The 14,825-nt window shown below is 51.1% G+C and overlaps 1 protein-coding gene across 5 annotated transcripts in view; it reads right to left on the bottom strand.

The window, feature by feature from the left end:
* Nucleotides 1-992: 992 nt before the first annotated feature.
* NOTCH3 (notch receptor 3) overlaps nucleotides 993-14,825 on the bottom strand; it is a 34,142-nt gene continuing 20,309 nt past the window's right edge. For 4 of the 5 annotated variants that reach the window (XM_033401588.2, XM_033401590.2, XM_012535868.3 and 1 more), the window contains 8 exons: nucleotides 13,282-13,436; nucleotides 12,961-13,183; nucleotides 11,952-12,036; nucleotides 9,115-9,277; nucleotides 7,689-8,041; nucleotides 7,276-7,423; nucleotides 3,893-3,990; nucleotides 993-3,085 (listed from right to left, as the gene is read on the bottom strand). In XM_033401588.2, the coding sequence (XP_033257479.1) occupies nucleotides 2,039-3,085; nucleotides 3,893-3,990; nucleotides 7,276-7,423; nucleotides 7,689-8,041; nucleotides 9,115-9,277; nucleotides 11,952-12,036; nucleotides 12,961-13,183; nucleotides 13,282-13,436 (2,272 nt within the window). In that variant the 3' untranslated portion in view covers nucleotides 993-2,038. The remainder of the gene's footprint in view (nucleotides 3,086-3,892; nucleotides 3,991-7,275; nucleotides 7,424-7,688; nucleotides 8,042-9,114; nucleotides 9,278-11,951; nucleotides 12,037-12,960; nucleotides 13,184-13,281; nucleotides 13,437-14,825) is intronic. The other variant, XM_004277628.3, reaches the window with a different exon arrangement.

The following is a 14,825-nucleotide window of genomic DNA, read 5'->3' as shown; positions in this document are numbered from 1 at the left end:
TCCATGCAGAACCAGCATTAGGCACTTAGAAGGCGGTTAATAAATACCTATCGATGTCAGTGGAATAAATGCTCAATTAACTGGAATTGATACTCCATTTGGAAATGAGGTACTCCCTCCAACACTCTGGAGCCATTTGAACGCTCATCTCTGATTCTCCCTGCATAGCTCCAGTCTTCTGCTGTTTTATCATCAGTACCCACCACCCCAAACTGGCCATCAATATTTCTCCATCTGCCTTGGCCGCAGAAGCTCCACCAACTGATAGCTTTCTTAGCATCCCCATTTTAAAAACAGTCTCAAGCAAGGGAGTCCGGTTCAATTTAAGTCAGGTGGCCACCCCTAGTCCAATCAGTGGAATCATACATCAAAAGAGGAAGCAAAAGTGGCCGGCAAGCAAGCCGAATGGCTTGACCCCAAGATGAGAGCCCAGCTTTTTACCAACCACGGCTCTTGGCCTCCTTAGTCAATAGAAATTGATCAGAGGCCAGACAAGAAATTCAGGCAAGGCTTTATTGGGACCCCTGCTGCAGCAGGGGGGAGCGAGAACGAATAGATTCCCGTGCTTGCTTGCTCCCCAAGGGTGGAGGTATGGGGTGAGGGCGGGTCCAAGGGTGGAGCCAGAAGGGTGGCTTTGGTGGTCTGCCCACCCCTTTGGTGGTGGTCTGCGCAGGGGGCATGCGCAGTACCCTGCTTTTGCTCCCGACACCCTGCTTTTGCTCCCAGCTCTTCAGAAGTGGCAGTTGGGTTTTTTTTTTGGTCTTTTGGTATCTTGTTGGCCATAATTTGCCCCAACTGCACATGCCCACAGTTATTTTTAGTCCCTTATAGTTCCTTTGTCTTTTGTTGCTCCAGTAGATGTTCGTCCAGGTGCAAGCACTGCAGCAAAGGGTCCCAGGTCCCAGCCTGTCTCAAAAGTTAGCGCTGAAGAGACAGAAACCCCACACTACCACCCCCCGCCCCCGAAACTTACCTAGACACAGACAATGACATTGAGTGCTAACTATTCCTTTATTAGGTGGTGAGGGGAAAGGGGGCTGTACAATGCAAGGCCTGGGAATTTAGCTACACAAGGACTGTGACCAGAAGCTATATTACAAAAATAGCCTACAAATACTTCTATTCTGCCCTGGGGCTGGGCCAGGGGAGTACCAGGAGGAGGTACCACGCAGGCAGCTCCTTTCCTCCCTGCAGGCCCATATTTACAGGGAAACAAAGTAAAATGCACATGTCTCCCCTGGTCCTCATATTCCCACCGGCCACCCCACCCCCCAGTTCCCAAAGGGAGGCGGCCCACACTCTGTGAGGGGGGGCTTGGGGACAGGCTCTCCAGGCCAGAAGGGCACTTCCCCCAGCAAAGCTATAGAATAAGTTGCATCTGGAATGCAGTGAAGTGAGGGAGGTGGGGTGGGGAGAAGGCTCCCAAGTCTCACCCGACCCCTAGCCCCAGAGGGTTCGCCCAAGGGTGCCTACTTGGTACACACCAGGGTCGTGTACTTGGTACACAGGATCCCGGTCATGCCTGTGTACTTGGTACACAGAATCCAGCTTGGCCGAATGGGCCCACAGACTCAGCCCCACGGGGGCACTGGGGGGTTTGCAGGGGGCAGGGAGCGTCTCCATATATATATTTTGTAAAAAATAATAATAATAATGTTTGTTTAAATGAATTTGTTTCTATACAAAATGTAAAAAAAAATAATAATAATAATCCACCTGTGTCAGAACATGAGTGAGAGAGGCCAGAGGAGGCAAGAAAGCAGGAGAGAATTGGAGGGGCGGTGGCCCCAGGAAGAGGGGAGAGGCAGGAGCATGTCCCAGACTCACCACAAGACCCAAAGGGTGGGGGTCAGCCTGCACCCCTTATAAATAAAGGAAGACTGAAGCCCTAGGCTTGTGACCTGTCTTGGTCACGCTGCAAGGAGGGTGGGGTGCAGGAGAAGAGATTAGAGAGAATGAAATGACTAAAAGGGGAGACAGAGAGGAAGCAGGATGGGGTGTCTCTACAGCCTCCCCAAATCTAGGAACTGTGCAGCCCTCAGGCCAACACTTGCCTCTTGGGGGTGACTTCAGGCTGGGACCCTAGCTGGGTCTGGGACTGAGCAAGAGGGCCAGGGACCGACAGGGGGAGCGGCTGGGCAGACAGTGTCCCAGCGGCCGTGGCCCCGGTGGCAGTGGCCGGGCTGGGCGTGGAGTCGGACCAGTCCGAGAGTGAGGGAGGTGAGGGGCTGGCCCAGTGCTCGGGGGACTCTGGGGATGGGGTCAGGTAAGGGTGCTCGCTGGGGACCCGCAGGAAGCGGGCCTTTGGGGGGCTGCTGTGGGCCCCGGCCGCGGGGAACTCATCGCCATGTCCTGGGGCTGCCAGGTACGGTGGGGGCCGCTCCTGGGGGGACACGGGGTTCCCGGGGTTCAGCAGCTGGGGTCCCGGGGCCAGCGGCAGCAGGAAAGAGGGACCTGGGGGGGCAGGTGGGGGCAGCCGGGCCCAGTCGAGGGGGACGGCCACGGGGTTCAGCAGGCCCAGGCTGAGCACACAGCCCCCGGGGGGCTGGCGCCCGAGACCTGCCCGGCCTGCGCCACCGAGCTGTGCCAGAGACACGGCTGTGGCCGCGGCAGCCGCGTAGGGCCCCTCGAGGGGGAAGCCGCCAGGGGACGCGGGGGGGCCACCAAAGGGCCGTGGGGAGTCCAGCGAGTCCACCGGCGAGAGCGTGACAGAGCTCTCGGCCAAGGGCCCCGGGCAGGCCAGGGTCAGCTTCTTGCCCCGCCCCCGGGTGCCCTGAGGCCCCAGCCCCGCCTTCCCAGGAGGCCTCCGGCTCTTCTTGCCCCCGGACTGTGCCACCTTGAGGCCTGGGAGGAAGGCCCCGGGCGGACAGAGCAAGGGCCCCAGGCCGTGGGGGCCAGGGGGGCTACGGGGCCCACTGGGCTGGTCTAGCAAGCGCACGATGTCCTGGTGCAGCCGCTCCTGGGCCACATCCCGGGGCAGCCTGTCCAGGTGGTCTGTGATCTCACGGTTGGCAAAGTGGTCCAGCAGCAGCTTGGCAGCCTCAAAGCTGCCCTCCCTGGCGGCCAGGAACAGCGGAGTCTCCTCCTGTGGCGGCCCAGAACCCACAAGATGTCAGGGTCACAAGAGTCAGGATTAACTGCTGGCTAACATCACAGAGGCCTCCTCTCTCTGGGGGAACCTGAGATCTAAGAGTTCATACTCTCCAGCCAGATTCGGTCGGAATCTCAGCTCTGCTGGGGAAAATTGGGCAAGTTCTTTCCTTTAAGCCACATTCATCCAGCACCCACTAAGCTTCAGGCCGCAAAAGCCAGGACCGGGGTGAGGAGAGTGAAGCACTCGCCTTAGACATAAAATTTAAGGGGGCATCAAAATAAATGATATTTTAATGAAAAATTTTTAAATTAAGATTAATGCAAAAAGAATCCATAATGAATATAATTTTGGAAATTTTAAATAAGGATGGAATCCAACCCCGCACCCCTTTGAGCCTCACTCTTTCATCTGTAAAATGAGACTAATACCACCTTGCAAGGGTTTTTAAACAACAATCATAACATCTACCTTTTATTGAGGATGTGCTAAGGCACTTTCTAAAAGCTTTAGCTCACTGAATCCTCGAAAGACGCAATGAGGTGGCTACCGTTGCTTCCCCATTTCGAGGATGAGAACAGAGGTTCAAAAGAGTTAAGCAACTTGCCCAAGGTCACCCAGCAACTGCTATACACTTCCTCCTCTGATCCACTATTGAAACCCCTTGGGCCCAAATCCCACACCTGAAAGCTGGCTGCAGGCAGGGTGAATGCCCCCACTAGCCTACCCCAACCTGCTCTCTGCCACCTGTGGAAGCTGTGCCGGGGCTGACTCCCAGGTGGGCCAAGGGCTGGGGCTCACCTTGCTATCTTGCATGTCTTTGTTAGCTCCATTTTTGAGCAGGGCCAAGGTGGCCTCGACGTTGTTGACAGCTGCAGCCCAGTGTAAGGCTGATTTTCCTGGGGGGGGAAGTGAGGGAAGGTCAGGGTCAGGACCAGGCTCATTTGCTGGCCCCCCCAACAGCAGGGGGACAGAAAATGTCTAGAATATGGCCTGGGATGGGGGGAGGGTAGGCCTGCCACGAGTATCTGAGTAACTGTGTTTGGGTCCATGTGCGTGCACACCTGTAGATGTAACTCTCCGTATACGGGGGGTACTACGTGGACCTCACTCAGTGGTACCTAGAGCTGTGCTGTCCAGTGCAATAGCCACCAGTCACATGCGGTTCTTTCATTTATGTAAATTAAAATTACAAAAAAAAAAAAAAAAATGGAGTTCCCTGGTGGTCTAGTGGTTAGGATTCCGGGCTTTCACTGCTGTGGCCTGGGTTCAGTCCCTGGTCGGGAAACAGATCCCACATGCTGCACAGGGCAGCCAAAAGGAAAAAAACAGTAAAATAAGTTAAATTAAATTGGTACCAAGACCATTTAACGGGGAAAGGATAGCTTTCTCAACAAATGGTGCTGGTACAACTGTTATCTCCACGTGCAAAACAATAAAGTTGGACCCCTACTGCACACCATATACAAAAAAATAATTCAAAATGAGTCAAAGACTTAAATGTAAAAGCTTAAACTATAAAACATTTAGAAAAAAACATAGGAGTAAATCTTCATGACCTTGAATTAGGTAAAAGATTCTTAGATATGACACCCAAAACACAAGCAACAATAACAAAAACGACAAAAATAGATAAATTGGACATCATCAAGATGAAAACTTTTGTGCTTGTAAGGACACCATCTAGAAAGTAAAAAGAAAACCTACAAATATATTAAACCTACCCTATGTTTGATAAGAGACATACCTAGACTATATGAAGAACTTCTACAACTCAATAATAAAAAGACGAGTAACCCAATTTAAAAATGGGCAAAGAATCTGAATAGACATTTCTCCAAAGAAGATACACAAATGGACAATAAGCATGTGAAGAGATGCTCAACATCATCAGCCATCAGGGAAATGCAAATCAAACCACAATGAGATACTAAATCACATCCACTAGGAAGACTAGAACAAAAAGACAGATAATAGCAAGTGTTGGTGAGGATGTGGAAATACTGGAACCTTCATACACTGTTGGTAGGAATGTAGAACAGGGCAGCCACTGTGGAAAACAGTCTGGCAGTTCCTTAAAAGGTTAAACAGAGTTACCATGTGACCCAGCAATTCTGCTCCTACGGATATACCCAAGAGAAATGAAAACATATGTCCACACAAAAAATGATACAGGACTGTCCATAGCAGCATTATTCATAACAGCCAAAAATCAGAGACAACCCAAATGTCCATCGGTGGATGAACGGATAAACAAAATGTGGTATATCCATATAACAGAATATTATTTATTCATTAAAAAACAAAAAAGAAATAATACGGATACACGCTACAACATTTGTAAACCTCAAAAACATCGTGCTAAGTGAAAGAAGCCAGTCAAAAGAGACCACATATTGTATGATTCCATTTATATGAAATAACCAATCCATACAGAGAGAAAGTACATTAGCGGTTGCCTAAGGGCCGGGAAGATGAGGGGGATTGAAGGGTGATGGCTAAGAGGTGAGAGCTTCTTTTTCAGGTGATGAAAACGTTTTAAATTTTATTATGATGATATTTGTACAACTATGTGGTTATACTAAAAATGATTGGATTTTATATTTGAAATGGATGAATTGCATGGCATCTGAATTATATGTCAGTACAGCTGGGGTTTTTTTAAGTAGGCAAAACAAAGGTTAAAACATTAAATGAAATAAAACATTTAGTTCTTTGCTCACTCCAGCCACATTTCAAGTGCTTGACAGCACATGCCAGTGGCTACCATATTGAACAGAACAGACAAGAATATTTCCATCATCACAGTAAGTTCTATTGGACAGTGCTCTTCTAAAGCCGTATTTCCCAACCAGGGGTGATTTTCCTCTAAGGGGCATTTGGCAATGTCTGGAGATATTTTTGGTTGTCACAACTGAGAGGTGGGGTGCTATTGGCATCAGTGGGTGGAAGCCAGGGATGCTACTGAACATCCTACACTGGATAAAGAAGATGTGGTCTATATATACAGTGGAATATTACTCAGCCACAAAAAAAAGAACGAAATAATGCCATCTGTAGCAACATGGATGGACCTAGAGATTGTCACACCGAGTGAAGTAAGTCAGGCAGAGAAAGACAAATATCATATGATGTCGCTTATAGGTGGGATCTTAAAAAATGGTACAAATGAACTTATATACAAAACAGAAATAGAGCCACAGATGTAGAAAACAAACTTATGGTTACCAGGGGGACAAGGGGGGAGGGTTAAGTTAGGAGATTGGGATTGACACATACATACTATCGTACATAAAATAGATAACTAATAAGGACCTCCTGTAGAGCACAGGGAACTCTACTCAATGCTCTGTAATGGCCTAGATGGGAAAGAATCTAAAACAGAGTGGATATACGTATATGTATAACTGATTCAGTTTGCTGTACACCTGAAACTAACACAACATTGTAAATCGACTATCCTCCAATAAAAATTTCAAAATAAAAAAAAATTTTTTTTTTTTTTTTTTTGCATTACGCGGGCCTCTCACTGTTGTGGCCTCTCCCGTTGCGGAGCACAGGCTCCGGACGCGCAGGCCCAGCGGCCATGGCTCACGGGCCCAGCCGCTCCGCGGCATGTGGGATCCTCCCAGACTGGGGCACGAACCCGTGTCCCCTGCATTGGCAGGCGGACTCTCAACCACTACGCCATCAGGGAAGCCCCCAAAAAAATTTTTTAATAAATAAATTTTAGAAAACATCCTTCACTACACAGGACGGCCCCCACCACAAAGAATGATCCAACCCCACATGTCAATGTTGCTGAGATTGAGAACACCTGCTCCAAAGGATGTTTCTAAGAGTCCAAGGGCAGGTCACTGTTGTGCAAGCAAGCCACCTCCAGGGGCGGAGCGGCCCTCACCTATAGATCTGGCTGATTTGCAAATTTATTACACCAGTTGTCCAGCAGATGGCACCAGAGTAAGTTCTTCTAACAAAGCAGATGGAAGGGAAGGGTCTTGGGAAGGGCACCTTTTCCTGAACCACTGCCACACAGTATGGGCTAATGGGCGCCATTTTTTTTTTTTAATGCATGAGTGTAGGTCCATTGACTGGGTGTCAGTGTGGGTGTGAGTTCACACCAACAGTCAGGGCCCAGATGACACCCTCTCAGCCCCCACCCACCACTACCCCCCACAGCCTACCGAGTTCATCCACAGCATTGACATCAGCATGGCTGGCGATGAGCTCTTCCACCATGCCCTCCACTGCCAGGCGGGCCGCCAGGATCAGCGCTGTGGAGCCGTCTGCCATGCGGGCATCCAGGTCTGTGGAGCGGTTCCGGATGAGAATCTAAGGCAGATGGGGCACAGCAGGAGGAGTCATGGCAAGAACAGAGGGACGAGAAGCACCTCTAAGCCCTCTGAGGACCCCAACCAATACACCCCATGGAACTGATGAGGTTCAGGGAATAGCTTCTTGCCAGAAACTGTACTCCCATATATCCCCATCTTACAAATGAGAAAGATGAGCTCTGAAAGGCAGAACCAGGGCTTGAACCCAAGTCGGTCTGATGCCTGTCCCAGCTCTGAAGTCCAAAGAGGCGAGCCCATCTCACCTGGAAAACGCCCTGGGCATCAGCAGTGACGGCTGTGTGCAGGGGGGTGCGGCCTGAGTGGTCCTGGGCATTGGTGTCTGCCCCCGCATCCAGCAGCCGCTTGGCCGCATCAGCCCGGGCATAGCGGGCAGCCAGGTGCAGGGCCGTCTCACCCGTGCGGTCGGTCCGAGCCCCAAGCTGTGCCCCCTGGCAGATAAGGTCTGAGATGATGCTGGCTGATGTGTCTTCTGCCTCGTCCTCATCAGCTGGGATTGCTTCCAGGGCCCCCCCGCAGAAGGAGGCCAGCATTAGCGGGGTGAAGCCATCTGCAGGGACCAGGAGTGTGTCACAAGGGAGGTGGGTACAGGGCCTTTCTGGGGAATACGATTGAGGGCACTGCATTAGGAGGAAGTGGGACATGTGGAAACACAAGAGGGAATGGCAAATCCTCCCATCACACACACACACCTGTGTCAGGTGCCCCAGAAGCCAACCCAGGATGAGGATTCATGGGCATGTGATTTGTCCCAGAAGGGCTCCTAGGTAGTAGGGGACACAGAACGAAGGAGGGAGGCAGTCAAACAAGTGTGCAACCTTGGGCAAATGCCTGGAGAGTTATTTCAGCCTGATCCCAAAGGGGGACTGTGGAAGCTGAGCTGTACCCCAGAGTTGTAATCCAGCTTGAGTCAAAGGAGCTGAGCCTTTCATACTCCTGCAACCACTGGTCAGGAGCTGCCCCCAGGGACATAAAATACCAAGCACCTCAGGCCCCGGTAGCCCGAAGGGCTTCAAAAGAGAGCCATAGGTCCTGGTCATTGGGAGCAAAAGCAAAACAGAGCTGGGGAAGGCATATCCCAAAATGCGGCAAAGACAAATCCAAGAGGATCTAGATAACACAGTCTGCTACACGCTTCATGAGCATTTGCTCGTTTCCCTTAGGAGGCTACTTGCATCCCATTCTCCGTCCTCAAGCCCTAGATAAAGCCAAATCCTTCCTTCAAGGACAGGAATAGAGCTCAGGCCTGTCAATCTGCATATTCCAGGCCCCAGGCCACACTGATTGGTTCAGGAATTGGTATGTCCATCCAATCAGAACTCATCCTGGGACTTTTCCTGGTACATATGGGAAAAAGATTTTGTAAGGCCTGTCCCACCTGTAGCTATCAGTGCCTGCAGGAAAAAGCCTACTTGGGCTGTGGAGCCAAGAGGTGTTGAGTCCTGGATCCAAATGTGCCTGAAGCTTCCATTTACAAGAGCCGGTAAATCCCTTGTTTTACTTAAGTTAGCTTGAGTTGGGCTATTAAAAGTTACAACCGAAAGTCCTGATTAACACACACCCCCACAGACGGACACCCAGACACACCCAGCTTTCCCCAGAAACAGACCCAGATGCAACCTCTCACGAGTAGGATGGATAAAGGGCATCCTGGAGGGAGGGATGCCTGACCTGGACCACGCACGTTGACATCCATGCCATCAGCATCTGCATCGCCCTGTGGTGGCGTCAATGCCATGGCTGGTGCCACGCGGATGTCGGCGGCAACCAGGTGGTGTTGAGTCCACTGGCGGCAATCCACGGCATCCTCAGCTCCCACACCAGGCTCCTCTACCTGGAGGCACAAGGACCCAGGTTCTCACAAGGGTTTGGGAGACACAGTCAGAGGGACAGTCTGGGCATTCCCACAGGCTTCTCTCATGGAGATGCACATACGGCCCCAAGAAACCATTAACATCCTGCTTCTTTTACAGATAAGGAAATGGAAAATTGATGTACTGGAGCTCAGAGAACTCATAAGAGGAAGAACTGGGATTTTAATCCGGGTTAGAAGGGGAGAGGGTCTGGGAACCCACGGAAGTGATCAAGGAAGAGACACAGAGGGGACTTCCCTGGCGGTCCGGTGGTTAAGACTCCGCACTTCCAATGCAGGGGACGCGGGTTTGATCCCTGGTCAGGGTACTAAGATCCCACATGCCGTGCAGTGCGGCCGAAAAATTAAAAATAAAATAAATAAATTTTTTTTTTAATTTTAAAAAACGGAAGAGACACAGAGCATAACACCTGTCAGCACACACCTGTCTATACACTAGATAGGAACATACCAAAAATGAAATTAAGAGAACAATTCTATTGACAACAGTATCAAAAAGAACAAAAAACTTTAAAATTAAATTCAACAGAAGAAATGCAAAACTTGTACTCTGGAAATTCCAAATCACTGGTTAAAGAAATGTGGGACTGGGGGATCCTGCAATAATAATAATTCCCAGTATTGGGATTTCCCTGGTGATCCAGTGGTGAAGAATCCGCCTTACAATGCAGGGGACACGGGTTCGATCCCTGGTTGGGGAACTAAGATCCCACACGTCTTGGAGAAACTAAGTCCGCACGCCACAACTACTGAGCTCTCACGCCTCAACTAGAGCCCACCTGCCACAAACTACAGAGCCCACACGCCGCAACTACAGAGCCCACGTGCCCTGGAGCCTGAGCACTACAACTAGAGAAGGGAAAAATCCACATGCCACAACTAGAGAGAAACCCACGCACCAAAAAAAACAGCCTGCGCACCGCAGTGAAAAATCCCGCGTGCCTCAACGAAGATCCCGACTGCCACAACTAAGACCTGACGCAGCCAAAACAATATATAAATAAATAAATAATAAAGAAATCTTTAAGCAAAATAATAATTCCCAGTATTAATCTGGGAAAGGAGTGAAAGGTGAGAAGCAGGGAGTTGCCCTGGATACCACGCAGGCTCCCACGTGGTACCACAGATATGAACGTGAGGTATCAGGACCCAATAATCACACACAAATGTATTGATTTACCCTCAGGAGTCTAGCACCTGGGCCCCTCAGAGGAGCTCAATACATTTCAGACTCATGGTCCAGATGGGAAGAATGAAGTTATGAAAACAGGACAGAATACCCCTAACTAGCCTGCCTGGGCATTTAACAGCCTGCACCAAACACAGAGCCTGATCAAGCCAGACCTGAGCTTAAGGACCCAGGTGGGGAGTTGAATTTCATGAAAGGGGAGAGCCAGGTGATGGACAGCTAACCAGAAAGGGCCAAGGAGGATGGGACAGCCTTCAATATGGATTCAATGTCTGACACTGTCACTTAGTAGGCTTGTGACCCTAGGCAAATCACATGAGAGCTCTGAGCTTCTCATTGGTAAAATAAGGATGATGTAATCATTCCGCAATGCTAAAATGCCATCATAAACATTCTGTACCATATACTTAACACCCACTTTTGGATGAGAAAGAAAAAAAAAGCCTGGGGCAAGCAGATTTCTTTAGCTGTCAATTGTAATAGGTGTCTTCATTTCAACAAATATTAAAACATAGGCAGGGGAGGGAATTCCCTGGTGGTCCAGTGGTTGGGACTCCACGCTTTTACTGCCGAGGGCTGGGGTTCAATCCCTGGTTGGGGAACTAAGATCCTGTAAGCCGCACAGCGCGGCCAAAAAAAAAGAAAAAGAAAACACAGGCAGGGGAGAGGCAGCTAAGAATGGAGGTGTGTATCAGTAGCTACTTTATAGCATCCTCATAAAGATGAAATAAGACGCTTTGTGTACATTCAAGGCATTCACCAAGTGTCGAAGTAATGCTAGCAGGAGGCTGTTATGAACTGTGCTCCCCAAAAATCATATGCTGAAGGCCTAATCCCCCAACATGACTATATTTGGAGACAGGGCCTTTAAGGAAGTAATTAGGGTTAAATAAGATCATGAGTGTGGAGCCCTAATTCAATAGGACCAATGTCCTAATAAGAAGAGGAAGAGCCGCCAGAGTTCTCTCTCTATGCACACACAGAGGAAAGGTCACATGAGGACACAGTGAGAAAGCACATTCTACCTGCCAGGAAGAGAGCCCTCACCAAGAACCAACCCTGCCAGCACCTTGATCGTAGACTTCCACCCTCCAGAGCTGTGAGGAGATAAGCGTCTGCTGTTTGAGCCACCAGGCTGTGGTATTTCATTATGGCAGCCCTAGCTGACTAAGACAGGGCCCGTAGCTGTGGCCCCAGGACAGGAAAAGCCCAGCTGGGAGTGCTCTCAGGCTGGGCACGCTGGACCAAGTTGGATGCAGCAGAGAGAAAGCAGAGTCACTGTCTGGGCCAGGGGATGCCCTCTGGAAAGATGCCAGGACCAGGATGGGGTGAGTGCTGTGACTCTTCTCCAGCGCCAGGGACAGCAGAGATTTTCCTGGCTCTCCCACTGGCCATCAAGCCCCAACCCAGGATCCTGAGGGCAGGGGTCAGAGGAGGGGACACAACCTTCAGTCGCTTGGCCTCCGGGCACTCTGTGTCCATCCAGTCTGTGGCCACCTCCCCCATCAGACTCTCACCCTTGGCCATGTTCCTGTGGGGGGGAGGAGGGAGGGGACAATGGGTCAGTAGGGGCAGGGTGCAGGGTCAAGAGACATGGTCCACTGAGGGGATGCAGGATGTGGTCAAGGTTGCAGGGGGTACCATCAGGGGTTGTGATGGGTGACGGCCAGGGTCTTAAGGTGGAACTGGGGAAGCACAGGAGTGGGGTCAGAGGTCAGAGCAGTCAGCTGTGGGACAGGTGAGGAGGGTCCCAGGCACATAGCAGGGGTTATAGAAGATGATGTCAGGGGTCATGGAGGATAGAGTTATCCTCATAACAGGCGAGAGATGTAGCCAGAATCGAGGAGGTTGTGGAGAGAGGCCGGGGGTCACGGGGTGACAGGAGAGGGGTAAATTCAGGGATTAGGTCAGGGTGGGGTTGGAGTCTCGAGGGACAGGCCAGGGAGTCGGAGGTGAAGCCCACGGCCAAGGCCAAGATTGAGGATCATGGGGAATGAGCACTGAGTTGGGGTGGAAAGGGGGTCAGAGGTGAGGTCAAAAGTCAGGGTGTGTTAGAGTCAGAGGTGATATTGGGGGTCACAGAGGATAGGGTCACAGAGCCAGCAAGGGATTGGGATGCAGACAGGGATCACGAGATCAGTAGTCATGTGGGAACAAATTTTGACTATCAGGGTGAAATCTGAGAAGCTGTGGTCAGGGAGGGTTCAGGGTAGAGTCAGAGTAGGATCTGAGTGAGGGAACTGGATCATAGGAAATGGGGCCAAGGTCACGCATCAGGGGTGATTCCCAGGGATCATTGAGTCAGTGGTCAAGGGGAAGAACACTGGGTTTCCAGGCTGGAGTCTGAAGTTAGGGTCAGGTAGGGGTCAGAGGTCACAGTCAGGTCAAGGTGGGCTCAAGGGCTCACAAAGCCCCACAGTCAGGGACAGGGAATGGGCTGAGTCAGGGTCCTCACTTCATGCCCAGAGCGTCTTGGCCCACGGGTTCCCGCCGGCCCTTGTGGCCAGCTGCAGCATCCTTGTGCAGCGCGAAGCCCTCGGGGAACCAGAGGGTGCTGTGCTCACGCTTGCGGCGGGCCACCATGACGCCCAGGACGAGAATGACCAGCAGGAAGACGGCGCTCGCAGCCAGCAGGGGCAGTAGCGGCACGCTCGGTTCCGGCAGCTCCAGCGGTTCCCCTGCGGGCAGGAAGCAGGGGGTCTCAACCAGGGGCCAAGGCCCACCCCACCATGGGAGCCCCGATTCCACCCTCATCACCCGCCAGGCTGGCCCTCACCCCGTGCCGCCCGCAGTGGGTACGGGAAGTCAAGGCGCTCCACCGCTGACAAGGCTCCCAGATAGTCTGCCGCACTCTGGGCGTCGGGAAAACAGTGGTCATTCTCAGGCGACTGTAGGCACAGACGGTTGTCAATCTCCAGCATCACCACAGAGCTGCGAGGACACAACAGAGGGACAGGCAGACTCAGCAGGCACTCCTACAAGCCCTGCACCATGCCCCACTCCCCTGCACCAGGCTCCAGCATCTCTACTCACCATGTCACCACTGCCCCCTATCTAGCATCCAACTCCACCACAACCCCAAAACCAGTCTTTTTTTAAATACACTTACTATATATTCGGTGATATTAAGGATATTTATTTTTTTAACTGTGATCATGGTATTATCGTGTTTTAAAGAAAGAGCTTATTTTTTACAGAAACATACTGACGTGTCTACATACGAAATGACATGCTATCTAGAAATTATTTCAACATAACATGGGAACTAGAACAAACTGAAGGGACTATGTATGAAATAATAACGGCCATATGTGTTCATTGTCAATGCTAGGTCCTAGGTACCTCGACGTTCATTACCCTGCTCTGTTTTTGTATATGTTTAAAATTCTTGATCAATTCCCCAAACGAGTCTTGCTGTGGCCACCAGTGTCCTCTGAGCCATGAATCCAATGGTCATTGTTTTCATGTCAACTTCTCCTTTATTAGGCTGGTGTATCCATCTCCTGCCTGCTATGAGCATTGGCTTCTAACAGTTGACAGCTGCCTCTCTGGCCTCAGCAAAGTGGGGATCCCTTCACTTGGGAGGTGACACCCCTTAGGGAAGCCTTCAGCCAGGGATTGGCTCATGTGGGGTGTACAAAAGCTGGCCCTCCTGTCTCAAGGTGGGACCAACTTTGAGGTGCTATTCACCCTCCAGAGCCCTCCAAGGGATCAGGCTGAGGCCGGACCCTGGCTGAGGCTACCTCCTGCCTCAGTTCCTCCCCTGCCCCATCCTACTTCCCTCATTCCCTGTCTACTGAGAGCACCCTTCCAATACATCACATGTATCTGAATCTCCATCTCAGGCTCTCCTTCCAGGAACCCAACCCTCCAAACATTTTCATTCTTTGGGATACCCAGCGCCCTGGGCCCTGGCTCTCCTCCTTCTCTTTTCTGAGCTAATTTCCTTCAACCAATCCTCAAGACTCAGTGTCCCCAGATGATCCTTCTGTCCCCACATCTCTCCCCACTTTTTTGTGTCCCTCCCATGGATGCAATGATTGCCAAACCCTTTTTTCTTTCTTCTCTCAATCTTCTGACCCCAACTGCCTCCTGAGCGTCTCTCCGAGACCCCCAGATCCCTCTGGAAGCCCCAAAGTAACCCCTGGTTTTCACCCTGTGTCTTCATCTTGATGAGACCACTTCCAGCAACTCAGTCACCCCAGCCAGGGACTGGCGCACCCATCACCTATCCTCTCCGGCTCCCCCATCCCAGCCATACCCAGTCAGAGGCCCTGCCCCTCATCTCTAGCCTCCAGCCCTCCTCCCTGTGGCACATCC

This window comes from Orcinus orca, chromosome 3 (genome assembly GCF_937001465.1).
Source record: "Orcinus orca chromosome 3, mOrcOrc1.1, whole genome shotgun sequence".
NCBI lineage: Eukaryota > Metazoa > Chordata > Mammalia > Artiodactyla > Delphinidae > Orcinus > Orcinus orca.
The sequence above is the reverse complement of the archived record's forward strand: the minus strand, read 5'-3'. Positions and strand labels throughout refer to the sequence as shown.